General features: G+C 37.3%; 1 protein-coding gene across 1 annotated transcript in view; it reads right to left on the minus strand.

The window, feature by feature from the left end:
* LOC148941581 (uncharacterized) overlaps nt 1-15,300 on the minus strand; it is a 194,480-nt gene that overhangs the window by 48,925 nt on the left and 130,255 nt on the right. Inside the window, exon 9 of the mRNA XM_089104205.1 lies at nt 3,128-3,262. Coding sequence (XP_088960331.1) covers nt 3,128-3,262 — 135 coding nt within the window. The remainder of the gene's footprint in view (nt 1-3,127; nt 3,263-15,300) is intronic.

Genomic DNA, 15,300 nt, shown 5'->3' on the forward strand with positions numbered 1-15,300 from the left:
CCGGATATGTTCAAATTTTTTTCTAATTTAAAGTGGGATATCCACGTTAAAGATTTTGTCCATGGAGCTAATACGTCCAATTCTCAGCTTAAGCTCTTAAAGGAATTGAACACCCCCTCCCATTCTTTAAGGATTGATACTTCCTTTGTCCACCCACATCTTTAATATGCTTGTCCAGTTTGACATCCTGGCATAACCCGTGATGAATAAGAAAAAATTAAATACATTCAAGAAAGAGCCATGAGAATAATTTTCAAAGAAGCTAAGGTACCATACTCGCTCCTTCTAAAAAAGGTCAAGCTAGACCTTTTGTGCCTCCCTTTTGGAAAAAAAGAAGCAAAAATAAACCCTCACGCGGAAAACATTTTCCCCAAAAGACACTCCCCACCCAGACACCGCCTGCCACGTACTACTTCTGAACCTGTTCCTATCTTGTCCCCCATCCGTTGCTTTACCTCCAGTAATGAAAAAACCTTATTCCCCTTCATTACTGATCAAATAAACCGCTACTTTTCCTTTTTTATTATTCGGTACTGGCCCATACCCCAGTTATATGTTCGTTTGATTCTTTTGGTCCCTCCTATTTTCATATGTTATCTTTTAAACCTTTTTTAACATGTATTTTATTTCACTCCCTTTTTGAGTTTTATAAGTTTTTACCTTTTTAACTTTCTAACATTTTGCACCTTAATATTTTCGATTAATGAATGGTCCTGTCATTCTGATATTATTATTTTTGTCACTGTTTGTCAGGTTTTTAATTGTTGTGCTTTTTTTTATGATTCTTTGTTTGTTTTATGACTCCCAAATACGAATTCAACCCTTCGGGGCTTGTGATAAGAATTTTTTGAAATAAATATCTTATCTTATCTCACTAAAATAATGTGAGAGATTACTGGATTTTCAATAATCCACACACATACAAGATGTCGGATGATGAGATACTTTACCTAAGTACATTGCATGGAACCACGTCTCCCAATCTACAAACCCAAACTTGCGATGACACCATTTTGAAAAAAAGTCAATATCAGTGCATGGAAAAACTTCAAGAAAGCCGTCCCGAATTGGCAACAGACCTATATACAAAATAACTATTTCTATCCTAGTCCTCCCTGGATCATGAGTGCAGTGAAAATCAACCTACGCCTGATAGAAAGTCACAAAAACAATAGCCTGAGCATCCAATAGTCAATCTCCTTAGAGCTGAGAAGGAAACAATGTTGAAAAATCTTATAAAGGTCTGTATAGATGGAGCTATCAGAAACCAAAAGGCTTTATTGGCACCGTTGGCACCACAAAACAGACTCCGAGTAGGAGAAGGATTACCAGATGGATATTCGGTCCTAACAACAGAACTCAGTACCATCGGGTATGTCCCCAGAAAAATCTGTGGGATACGTGATTCTGGCAATAAAGTTATCCTATTCTTTGGTTCAAAATCTGCTTTGCTTTGCACAGACAAGCTAAAGGCACAAATTTGACAAAATTTTGCAAAAGATAGAGGAAAAGGACGTAGACATAATACTCCAATACAAACCCAGCAATGTTGGTACAAGCGACAATGGAGAAGTGGATATGATGGCAGCCCAATCACTAATTGAATAACCCCTCACGACAACTGTCCTGCTACTATTCTGGATCTATGAAGAAGCCACCACCCTTTAAATCAAAGCCAATGTCTAACATCCCCATTCTAAGAATGGGAGAGGACAGTAAAATACACCTTAATGAAGGCCATGAACATAATTCTTAAGAATAACCAGTTCAACTGGAAGCAGACAATTTGCACAGGCTGCGAATTCTGCAACCTAGTATTTGGAAACACCCAGCATATCATGTTCGATTGTACGTGACCTGACCCAACCATACAAAAAGCAAGGCGAAGTATCCAAAATCTGAAGATTTAACCAGATGTACAACTGCTCTTTACCCAAAAACTTCACCTCAAAGACGAGAAAGACATCTTATACCCTGATCATGGATTACCTCTTAAAAAAAACTAGATTAGCTGAAGACCTCCAAAGGAAGTCCGCTATACGACATCCATGTAACCCATGAAAAGATTGAAGAAGGAGAAAAAGAAAGAAATTATACCCTCGAATGTAAAAAGGCTTAAAACGAAATTCAAATTAAAAAAACTGTAAAACCATATACGTTTTTTTCCTTTTTTTAATTTCAAGCTCATAATCCATAAAAATTAAATTTAAATATTTTTTAAATGGTAAGAAAATGTTTAGTAACGCTTTTCTACTACGACTGTGGAAAAAGGTTTTTAATTTTTTAATGGCTAAAATTTAGTTTTTGTATCTAATGTAAGTTCACTTTTTTAGTAGTTGGTGAGCGGGAATTTTACTTAGATTTACTAATTAAACCAAGGATACAAAAAGGAAAACCCCTATTTCATATGAAGTTTGTCTTTTTTTGTTCTAATTGAACATTCAAATTCCTGTTCTATTTCGTAAAGAACAGTTAAAGATAATAGAAAAAAAAAAAAATGATTTTAAACATCTGGAACACAACTAGAGTGAAATACTTAAGGCAAATTCTTCAAAACAGGAAAAAATTTGAATAGCAGTTTCCCAATTTTTACGCTGAATATCACAAAAAAAACAAAAAACTACAACAAAAAACACAGAAATAACGGGGAAAAAAAGAGAAGATAAATTACGGTTGATGACGTATCTATGAAACTGAGTTCAAACCGTTAAAACTCCCCTGCTTCTGTAGGGCAAGTGTGACACTAAACTCAATGATAATTAAAAAACTTGAACACAGTTTAACTAAGGCTTTATTCTTTTCTTAAGCACTACCCTATAAAAAACATTCTTAATATCCGGTGATCATAATCATAATATTGCGTTAAAGCAAGTAAGACCATGGATTAATTAATTGACCCCGAAAAAAGATTTATATTGAAGTATACAAAGGTTTAAAAACTCAAATGGGATGATATTCATGACTTAAGAAACATAAAACCAAAACCAAATTTTGCAGTTTCAAACTCTTTTATATCTTTCCAAGTATTTGGATATGGCTGTATATATAACTAATAAGCATGAATTTAATGATTCAATTTAAGATAGTTTTAAAACCATTGAAAAATATAAAATATTAATAAATTTACCTAAAGATAATAAAAGTTTTTGAGTCTGCTGTGCGTGTTCTCCATTCGGTGCCAGAACTATTGCTTGACACTCTTTAAGACTTGTGTCAATTTTTTGCAGGATGGATATTGAGAACATGGTAGTCCTTCCAGTACCTGTAAGTAAAAGCTAATCAAAGGCGTAAAAATATTAAACAAACAAACTGGAATCATAAACTGTGTATGTAATCAAAGGATGGCCAAGAATATTATCTCCAAGAAAGTCCAATATATGACAGCTATAGCCACTTAGTCCATGAAAAGATCGAAGAACAAGAATAACAACAAAAAAAATTAAACCTTTGACTGTATTAATAAAAAAAATTCCCGAAAACGACCAGAGATGAATATTAAAGAATAAATAAAACCCAAAGCGAACAGAAATTAAATAAAAAATCATAGCAAAAAAAACGAACAACAGTTACTAATATAAATGAATAAATAAATCTTAAAACGAGTAAACCTTAAATTGAATATGCATATCAAGCTTAAAACCAACACAAATCTTTTGCTATTGAAGAATAAATGAAACCCATAACGAACATAAATTAAATAAACCATAATAGCAAGCATACAAACTACAAGTGGAAATATAAATGAATCGATGAATCTTAGAACGCGTAAAAATTATGTTGATTAGGCAAATCAAGGTCAAAACGAACACAAATCCCTACAGACAAGAGTTTGGCTACTGCCCCCTTCCCTAACTGTAAAAGTCTTAACATAAGTTGGGTGCAAAACCCCTATGCCTTCCCAAGGCCAGAACAAAATTTGCACTTTACTGAAAAAAAATAAATGTTTTTACTTTTATAACTTTAATAAATCAAATAATATTAACATTTTGATTACTATATATTAGTATATGTATGTTAAACTGACAATGCACAATCATTTGTATTTTTTTAGTACAGTGCAAATTTTGTTCTGGCCTTGGGAAGGCATAGGGGTTTTGCACCCAACTTATTTTAATTTCTGCTCGTTGAGTTTGACTCGGTTATTTATTGTAATATTTGTTCGTTTTGGATTTCATTTATATATCGATTTTGATTTGTGGTAGGTTCACGCTTGGTAGATTATTTTATTTTTGCTCATTTTTCGTTTAATGAAGTTCTTTACTTCCCTTTGAAAAACTTATTTTGTGGAAAAAGTTTTTTTAATTAATTTCTGTTCGTTTTATATTGACACAGTCTTTTCAGGGAAAAAGACAAAAATACTTTAAATCTTTTCATTTTTAAGACTTTATAGTTTGGCCGGCTATTTGTATGCTGGAGAAAACATTTCAGTAATTTTTAACAACATGCACTCTTTTAAAAATCTGGACACAAAGAGTACTATTTAATTTAGTTTCATACCTCCTCTAGTTGACCTGAAATGAAAAACTTGATACCATTCGCAAAAAAATCTGTTTAACTTCTTTGATAGCTTGGATTACGCTATTTTGATTTGGTCAAATTTTAAGAGCAGAAGTAGCCGCGAAAGTTTGAACATAATACACTCAGTCGTTCTTGAGATACTGCTGAGATGCCTTATTGGGAATTACCATTATCACAGTGTAGTTTGATTTAATCTTAAGGCAACATTTAGTTTTAAACATAATGTGCAAATGGGAGGGTGGGCGTAGGAGGGTGGGAGTGGAAGGGGGAATAGTTGCCCTCCAATCACTTTCGACTATTAAAAGGGCATCAGCCCTTTCTATTTTCAATCAAATGAGCCCTTTTCGAAGTTCCCACGACAACTCCTTCGATACGAAGTGCCCTGGTCTAAACAACAGCAACAATAAATAATAATACATTATACCCACATCGATCTTTGCTATAAAAATGTAAAGCCTTCCAATTACTTTCGACTATTAAAAAGGGCACTATGCCTTTCAACTTCCAATCAAAAAGGCACTTTTGGAAACGACAACGCTCTCTATAAACACCTTATATGCCCCTAGGGCATAAATAACAACCCTTACCATAAGGTCTGATAGGGTGGCTGTCATCCTCTAAGACCGAATTTTCAGAACTTTCAACTACGTTAAACAAAATAGGTATCTCAAAATTTTGATTGGATGTGTTTGGGAAAATGGAGGGCGTAAGAGGGACGGTAGTCGCTCTCCAATCATTTTCAACTATTAAAAATGGCCCTAGCCCTTTCAATTTCAAATCAAATGAGCCCATTTGAAGTTTCTATGACAAAACTTTCAATAAAAATCTTACATGCCCCTAGGGCATAACTTACAACCCGTGCCCTGAGTGCTGGGAGGGGTTGTCATTCTCAAAGACCTAATTTTCAGAAATTTCTACCACGTTGAACAAAATGGGTATTTGAAAATTTTGATTGGATGTACTTGTAGGAGTGGTGGGCGTGAAAGGAGGTTAGTTACCCTCCAATCCCCTTCGACTATTACAAAGGGCACTAGCCCTCTCAATTTCGAATTGAATAAGCCTCTTTTGAAGTTTCACGACAACTCTATCTATAAAAACCTTATATGCCCCAGGGAAGAAATTAAAACCTTTGCCCTTTGGGCTCTGGGGGGTTTGTCATCCTTAAATACATAATTTCCAGAACTTTCAACTACGTTGAACAAAATGGCTATCTCTAAACTTTGATTGAATGTTTTTGGGGAAATGGTTGGCGTAAGAGGGGGGTTAAAAAGGTCAATTTCAATTTCCAATCAAATCAGCCCTTTTTGAAATTTCTAGAACAACTTTCTATATAAACTTGATATGCCCTCAGGGCATAACTTACAACCCTTGCACTGAGAGCTCTGAGGTGGTTATCATCCTAAAAGACTTAATTTCAAGAACTTTCAACTACGTTGAACAAAATGGATATATCAAAACTTTGATTAGATGTGTTTGGGAAAATGGTAGGCGTGAGATGGGCGTTAGTCGCTTTCCAATCACTTTCAACTATTGAAAAAGGCACTAGCCCTTTCAATTTCCAATCGAATAAGCCCTTTAGAAGTTTCTAAGCTTTCAATAAAAACCTTATATGCCCCCAGGGCAACTTACAATCCTTGCCCTGATAGCTGTGGGGGGGGGTGTCTTCCTTAAAAACCTAATTTCCAAAACTTTCAACTACGTTGAATAAAATGGCTATCTAAAATATTGATTGGATGTGTTTGAAGAAAAGATGGCCGTGAGAGGGGGTTTTGTTGCCCTCAAATCACTTTTGACTATTAAAAAGGCCACTAGCCCTTTGAATTTCCAATCGAATCAGCCCTTTTTCAAGTTTCTACGACAAAAATTTCAATAAACCTTATATGCCCCCAGGACATCATTTACAATCCTTGCCCTGAGGGTTGTGGGGGAGTGTCCTCCACAAAAATATGTTTTCTATCTGGAAATCAACTACGCTGAACAAAATAGCTATCTCAAAATTTTTATTGGATGTGTTTGGGGGAATGATGGGTGTGAGAGGGGGGGGGGGCTAGTTGCCCTCCAATGACTTTCAACTATTAAAAAGGGCACTAGCCCTTTGAATTTCCAAATCGAATGAGCTTTTTTGGAAGTTTCTACGATAACGCCTTCTTTAAAAACCTTATACGCCCCCAGGGCATAACTTAAAACCCTTGCCCTGAGGGATATGGGGAAGTGTCCTCCTCAAAAACATATTTATTATGAGGAAATCAACAACGCTGAAAAAAATGGCTGTCTCAAAATTTTGATTGGATGTGTTTGGGGAAATGATCGACGTGGGAGGGGGGGGGCTAGTTTTCCTCCAATCACTTTCGACTATTAAAAAGGGCACTAGCCATTTGAGTTCCAATTGAATGAGCATTTTTTGAAGCTTCTACGACAACGCCTTCTATAAGAACCTAATTTTCCCCTAGGGCATAACTTAAAACCCTTGTCCAGAGGGTTGTGGGGAAGTGTCCTCCTCAAAAACATTTTCTATCTGAAAATCAACTACACTGAATAAAATGGCTATCTCAAAATTTTGATTGAATGTGTTTGGGGGAATGATGGGCGGGGGGGGGGGGCTAGTTGCCCTCCAATCCCTTTCAACTATTAAAAAGGGTACTAGCCCTTTGAATTTCCAATCGAATGAGCCTGTTTTGAAGTTTCTACGAAAACGGCTTCTATAAAAACCTTATACGCCCCCATGGCATAACTTAAAACCCTTGCCCTAAGGGTTGTGGGGGAGTGTCCTCCTCGAAAACATATTTGCTATCTGGAAATCAACTACACTGAACAAAATGCCTATCTCAAAATTTTGATTGGATGTGTTTTGATTGGATGGAAAATTTTGATTGGAATGATGGGCGTGGGGGGGGACTAGTTGCCCTCTAATCCCTTTTGACTATTAAAAAGGGCACTGAATATTTGATTCACATATTAACTGTTGAAAGCTCATCAGTTCACGAATTTATTTCACTGTAATTTTTATTTTCATTTTCAATGCTGTAATAACCGGAAAAGAAAATATTTGTAATATACTTCGTGTTCAGTGAAACTTTTCTTTGAAAAAGTTCTTTTTCGGAGTTTTTTTTTTAAATTACTTTATGTTCGTTTTTGATTGCCAAAGATTGAAGTTTTTCAAAATTCCCTATTCTAAAATAGTTTTTGTTCCAAAATAAATTCCAATATAAAACTATATATGTCTTTCACATTCTTAGCAAGAACTAATAAAATTAAACTGAATGTTTGATATATAATGATATAATTGCTGAAAGCTCATCAGCTCAAGATTTTGTTTCACCGCAATTTTCATTTTATTTTTAATATTGTAACAAGTACAAAAGAAAATATTGGTAATATATTTCGATTTAGTAAAAGGCCAAATACGCAATATGCCTTATGCTTTTACCGTTAGGGAAACGGGCACTAGCCAAACTCTTGTTTGTAGTGAGAACTATAGGTGTCTTGAAAAGTTTAGGAAAGAATCGATAAAATTGAACTAAATTCCCAAGGTCTTTGGAATAAAATTTCGTTAATAAGTTTGTTTCTTTGTAGTGGGAGGGGGTGTTCGGACCATGGAGGAAGGGCCAGGGGTCAGATTCCATGATTTATGGAATAAAATATCGTTAATATTTTGTTGGGGGTGTGTGGGGCGGAGGGGTGGGGGTGGTTGGTGGATGGGCCTGGAGGGAGGGCAAGGGGGCAGTTCCTATGATTTTTGAAATAAAATATCGTTAATGCATTTTTTTGGAGGAGGGGGGGCATGAAGGAAAGGCCAGGGGTCATTTCCTATGATTTTTGGAAAAAATATCGTTAATAAGTTTGTTTATGTATGTGTTGGAACCCTTGGTCCCAGTTTGTTCAGATAAATGTCCTTCCCAGATTCTTTTCTTTTGGCCCCTTAATTATTTTCCTTCCCCTAGTAATAATTATTAATTTTCCTTTAATTTTGGTGGCGCCATTTTATGTCCTCCTAATTGCGTAGTTGGTTATAGACCACGAGGTATTAAATTGCGCAGTAAGGGAGGTTTACCAGTAACTTAGTAAGCCCTCGGATTGGCTGGGAAAATTCACCCACCACCCCCATCACCCAACTCGCGGCTGAGCGAGTTGGAGAATTGGAAGTGTGATTTCGTCAGTTCCGTTTTGAGTTCTTTTGTAGCGTGTCTTGATTACAGTAAGATTTTTTTTATACTATATACTCTTTTAACTGTTCAGCCTAGGTCGAGTCTAAAGAGATAGTTAGAAATATTACCGGTAACCCTTGGCCTTAAAGTTGCCCTGGGACCATTCGATCACGCTAGTAGACACGGAACCGTTGGAGTAACCGCGGAAATCCCACTACTTTGGGCCGACAAGGGGTTCTCCCCCTCCAGTAAGTGGCATAGCAACCTCTTTGCGCCATTTTTGCTTCAAAAAGTGGTGACCCCCGTAGATTACCTCCAATAAGTGGTGCCAGCGGTATAAATCAATCCAATAAGTGGTGGCAGCTAGAAAAGGAGCTATCAACAGCACTGATAGCAAAAAAATTTTGCGTTTTCGAAGAGACGGGTGAATTTGGCCAAGAGAGTGGCCTATATGACTATATATAGAGAGAAAAAAAATACGGAATTAATTAATAAGAAGGTCTTTAATGGGCTGTGTGTCTTGTTAGACAAATATAAAAAAGAATAACGTGAAATTAATGAGTTGAGTTTACAGTGGGGGAACCTCCGTATTTAAAAGTATTACAGGGTTTAAGGACAGATAAGAAAACTTTGAAAGCTGGGTTATTATTTGGGTGAATTGGCAGAGTTAGATATAATCTTCAGTGACGAAGGTTATAAGAGCATTGAGGACGGCAAATTAGGAGAATTTGTCAGTTTGTGCGCACATTGGACAAGGAAGGTGGGAGGCACCTGTCCTATTGAGTAATCTGCCCACGAGGAGATTATATTTGACATACGAGTATCCAGGGAGGATACGTGATTTGTTTTACAGGGTAGTTCCCCTGTTTGAGTTTAGTCCAGCTAATTCACTAGTGGAATATTCGCGCGGTTTTTCAGTTTATTTTCTTGTCCAACCCCTGTTAATTCGTTTTTCAGAGATATATTTCACTCGCATAAAACTGCTTGTTATGAAAGAAGTTGTTATTCCCAAATGAAGTCTGGAGAGTCCGGTTATTTGCAAAAATTTTCAACTGGCCAAGATTGACTAATTGAATAAGAGATATTATAATTGGTCAGAAGTATACACAGTAAAATGAGAGGGTACGAAATAAACTTAGGAAGGATATGTGAAAAAACAAAACGAACTAACCCCTCAGAGGCTGTGCCAAATGATGGGGAGTTACGAGTAAAAGAAAATACGGATAGAGAACCAACAGAGTCAGAAAACGAATTAAGAGAATATAAAGACAGTGAGAATCATAGTAGGCCAAGTAGCAGGAGTAGTAGAAGCTCAATTTCCAGTAGGAGCTCGCGAAAAAGTACCCAAATAGATATGACACAACAACTATTAAATTTCATGGAGAAAGAAAGAGAGAAAGATAGACAAGAAAGAGAGGAAAAGGAGAAGGCAGACAGAGAGGAAAGAAAATACATAATGGAAATGATTGCAGGGAGAAATTCCCAAGAGCCTCAAAAATCGTTTACAATATAGGTAATGCAGTCAATAAACCTTCAACCAATGAAAGAAAATGAAGATGTACATTTATACATATACAATTTTGAAAAAACGGCGGAATTAAGCGGATTGCCGAGAGAAAATTGGGTGACAAGAATACAGCCCCTCCTTAGCTACAAGGCAAAAATTGCATATAAAGCATTACCCATGGAATACTCAAAAGATTTTGAAAGACTTAAACAAGGCGTTTTTGAAAAGTTTCAACTCTCCCCCAGGCACTTTAGTAGGAGGTTTTGGAGCCAAAGATAACGAGATAATGAAACTTATAGAGAATGCGGGTACAAATTGAAAGATATGTGTTTACAATGGCTAGAGTTAGAAAATTATAGAATGTTAGAAGACCCGGAAGAAATAAAAGAAAAGATAAAGGAAATAATGGATAAAACAGTAATGGAACAATTTTTAGAAAACACCCACAGAGAATTGAAAATTTATTTGAAAGAGAAGAACCCAAAAACAAGCGAAGAAATGGCGGAAATGGCAAATAGGTGGACCGAAATAAGAGAAGAAATTGAGGAGACAGACATATTTCAAAATAAAGAGTATAACAAAGATAGGCATTATAACACAGCGCAAGGAGGATTAACTTGCTATAACTGTGGTACCACGGGGCATTTTGTAAGAAAATGCCCCAATACATATGACCAAAAACCACATAGAACGACAGCCTGGGCCATGAACCATAATGGGGAAAAAAATTATGCATTTACAGAGTCGCATAAAATATACGGAAAGTTGAACGGGGAATTAGTTGAAATGGCAATTGATTCTTGCAGTGATCAAACTTATGTGCAAACTGACCTAATTAATACAACAGAGATAGACCATAAAAATAAAATTACAACATTATGTTATTATGGAGACAAGCACCCATGCCCGTCTGCTTGGGTGAGAATAGAAATTGCAAAGAAGGACGGTACAGTCCTGAGAAGAACAATAAAAGTAGGCTTAGTGCCTACTCTAGCAGAGAATGTTTTAGTAGGAGAAGACTTTGGAGATATCGGAAATCTCCTATCTTTAAAAGCGACTTCTTTAACAGTGGGAAAATTACAAAATAACACTACGACGGAAAAATATGCTGCTTCGTTGACAAGGCGGGGAGGTTGACCGGCCCATAAAACGAATTGGGAGGCTGTGCCACCTTGTTGGAAAAGCGAAATACGTGATAAGCATGTTCAAAATGTTGATAATCCACAAAAATGGGATGCGGAAGTAAATAGACAAGATAATATTGAAAATAAGACGCGCGAAATTGATTTTTCAGGAAAATTTGCAAATAATAGAAAACTTGAGAACACTTTTAATGAATATGAGACTCCAACAAGTACAGGCCAAAATGAAACGCTGAATGTACTAGAGAATAAGGAGACAAAATTTATTGTACGCGCCTTTCCTCGGAAAGTTCGAGAAATTTTAGTAGAATATAAAAACCAAATGTTGGAATTCACTTCCCATTTGATGACGAAATGTTTGTTGCTGCGGTAAGAATAAGAAAGAATAAAAGAGAGAAGAAAGATATTAAGCGGAACTACAATAAAGAAAGGCAGTCGGAGATGGAAACTGGAGTCCAATTCAGATTTCATGACGATTTATTTAATGCTACTACAAAAGAAAAGAAAACTAAGAAAGAGAAAAGAGATATTAAACGGAGCTACAATGAAGTAATGTAGTCAAAGATGGTGGACACTGGAGTCCAATTCAGATTTTATGACGATTTATTTAATGCTACTACAAAAGAAAAGAAAACTAAGAGAGAGAAAAGAGATATTAAACGGAACTACGATGAAGTAATGCAGTCAAAGATGGTGGACACTGAAGTCCAAATCAGATTTAACGATGATGTGCTATTTTGTGCGAATGACAAAATTAAGAAAAGTAGAGATGAAAGGAGGAGTGTAAAAAAGAGACAAAATTTGGAGATTCAGCCTGCAGTGGCGAAAAATAAAATGTTGGATGGGCTGTGCCTTGATAACATAAATAATAGGGGAAAAAAAGAGGTCAAAGGCACATGGGGAATAAAACAAGATGGTTACAAGATAGAGATGAATGACCTACAACGGGTTGGGGGAAAGTTGGGAGATATTGAATGTCGAGTCGGATTGGAAAAACTTGAAAAGGAAACTGAGATTGGTTTTATCAACTCAAAAGATATGTCGACCCTTTATGAGGGGGAGGGATCCTTTGGGGAAGATCCCCTGCGGGAAGACATGAAAGATTGCCCTTTTCCTTAATGCACAACTGGCGGACAAGTTGTGATCCTTTTACCGAGGTTTTGCCTCTCTGATCTGGAGTCCTTTGGGGAAATTCTCTCCCAGTCACTTCCTACTTCTCCCAAACCTTTGTTCAGTGACTCTATTCATAGTTTTTATTCTTCTTGGGAACCGACAATTATTTCCGGCAAATTGTATTCAGTGGAACATGCATCCAAATTTAATCTGCAATTAGTATTAATGCATATTCTGCATTTGATTATACCAGGAAAGGGATCCCAGAAAAAAAGGCGATTCATAGTTCTCCCAAAATTTGACTTCATTCCCAGTACCCTTATCGTTTTCAGGGGCCTTTGCATTTTTAGCCTTGGATTATTTCAAATTATGCCAAGGGGCAATTTATTTTTTTATTGAGATGAGGGTTGTTTCCACAGATAGAAATTAAGAGGCTAGTGCAGCAAATTTTTTCATGATGGCTTGCATCATCGAAAGTGCCGGGATCTGATTCTTTACTCCTCTCAAATGTAAATTCGTGAGAGCAAGAACTTTTTTGTAGTTGATTTTGGTGCGCACAATGATATATCTGCGAATCTTGGAAACTTCAATCTTGAAAACCAAATGTGGATGTTAGACGATCTAGACCATGGTGGTTCTACGGTAGAGACCTGGGAATGATGACGAATCCTGAAGCGATGGAAGTGCAGACACTGGTGGAAGAGAGAAGATACAAGTTTAGTGATTTTGAATTTAATGTTATTTATTTTATGTCTGAGTTTCCAGCCAATCCACCGGAGTAGTGGCCATTTATCTTAGGAGGGAGGTGTTGCAACCCTTGGTCCCAGTTTGTTCAGAAAAATGTCCTTCCTTTTGGCCCCTTGGCCCCAAAAAATGTTCTTTTCTTTTGGCCCCTTAATTATTTTCCTTCCCCTAGTAATAATTATTAATTTTCCTTTAATTTTGGTGGCGCCATTTTATGTCCTCCAAATTGCGTATTTGGTTATAGACCACGAGGTATTAAATTGCGAAGTAAGGGAGGTTTACCAGTAACTTAGTAAGCCCTCGGATTGGCTGGGAAAATTCACCCACCACCCCCATCACCCAACTCGATGCTGAGCGAGTTGGAGAATTGGAAGTGTGATTTCGTCAGTTCCGTTTAAAGTTCTTTTGTAGCGTGTCTTGAATACAGTAAGATTTTTTTTATACTATATACTCTTTTAACTGTTCAACCTAGGTCGAGTCTAAAGAGATAGTTAGAAATATTACCGGTAACCCTTGGCCTTAAAGTTGCCCTGGGACCATTCGATCACGCTAGTAGACACGGAACCGTTGGAGTAACCGCGGAAATCCCACTACTTTGGAACGACAAGGGGTTCCCCCCCTCCAGTAAGTGGCATATCAGCCTCTTTGCGCCATTTGTGCCTCAAAAAAGGTGACCCCCGTAGATTACCTCCAATAAGTGGTGCCAGCGGTATAAATCAATCCAATAGTATGTATGTGGGGGGGGGGGATCGGGCCATGGAGGGAGGTCAGAGGTTAGGTCCCATGTTTTTTGGAATAAAATATCATTAATAAGTTGCTATTTGGGGGGTGGGGGTATGGAGGGAGGGCCAGGGGTCAGATCCCATGATTTTTGGAATAAAATATCGTTAATATTTTTTTTGGTAGGGGGGCGTCAGGCCACGGAGGGCCAGGGGTAATCTATCATGAGTTAGCATTGATAATTTTTTTCGGGGGCGGAGGGGGATCGGGCCATGGAGGACCAGGAGTCAGCTCCCACATGTTTTGGAGTTAATTAGCAGATTAAGTGATTTTTTTTGGTTGGGGTCGGGCCATGGAGGACCAGGCGTGAGTTCCCATAAATTTAAAATTAAAAACCATTAATGGGTTTTTTAGGGAGGAGAGGAGTAGTGCCAGGGGCCAGCTCCCTATGTTCTGGAATAAAACATCGTTTATAACTTTTTTTTAGTGGCGTGGGGGTCGGGCTTATCTGATCTTTGAACTGTTTTAAAATCCTCACACAAAAGCCTTATATACCCCAGGGCATAACTTAAAACACTTGTCTTCGGGTTCTGAGGGGTTGTGTCGACCCTGGAGTTTTTGTTATCTGCTCTTTGAACTTATTTTCACAAAATGGTTATCTCAAAATTCAATCTGATGGATTTGGGGTAGAGGACAGGGAGGGGAGGGGAGCTACTTGTCCTCCGGTCCCTTTTGATTCTAAAAAAGGGAACTAGAACTTTCAATTTCAAATCGAATGAGCCCCCTCCGAAGTTTATACGACCACCGTTTCCATAAAAACCTTGTATTCCTCCGGAGCTAAGTTACAACACTTGCCCCCGGGTTCTGTGGGTTGTGTAGTTATTATATGATCTTTGGTATGTTTTGAACAAAAGGACTATCTCATAAATTCGATTGGACGCATTTGGGGAAAGTTTATCATTGGTTTGATAGTAATCTTCTCGCCATGAATGTAAAAAAGTCATACCTACTGTCCGTATAGGTAAGAGTTGTTCTACAATAACGGAGCTTCCTACTTCAAGAGGTCCTATATGCTGCCCACCAGACCGATATGTGCGATTCCTTGGACTTCTTCTGGATGAAAATCTAACATTCAAGCAGCATATTCAGATAACAAGAGTAAAGGTTTCAAGAGGACTGGGGATCATAAGAACACTTAAACCAATTTTTCCTTTTTCTGGTCTCGGAAGCTCATCTGCTTGGATATCTACTTTTCCATCTCTACTTTTGCCCTCCATAATCTCCAGCCGAAAGCAGCAAAAGCCCTCTAGTTCACGACTTATGCTCCTGTCCAACTCTTAAAGCTGAAGGACATCTATACACTTTAGATGTGTTCAGTGGCATTCCTTTATTTCTACAGAGATCTCCAACC

Source organism: Artemia sp. Qi Xiang Cuo, chromosome 18 (genome assembly GCF_049724085.1).
Source record: "Artemia sp. Qi Xiang Cuo chromosome 18, ASM4972408v1, whole genome shotgun sequence".
NCBI lineage: Eukaryota > Metazoa > Arthropoda > Branchiopoda > Anostraca > Artemiidae > Artemia > Artemia sp. Qi Xiang Cuo.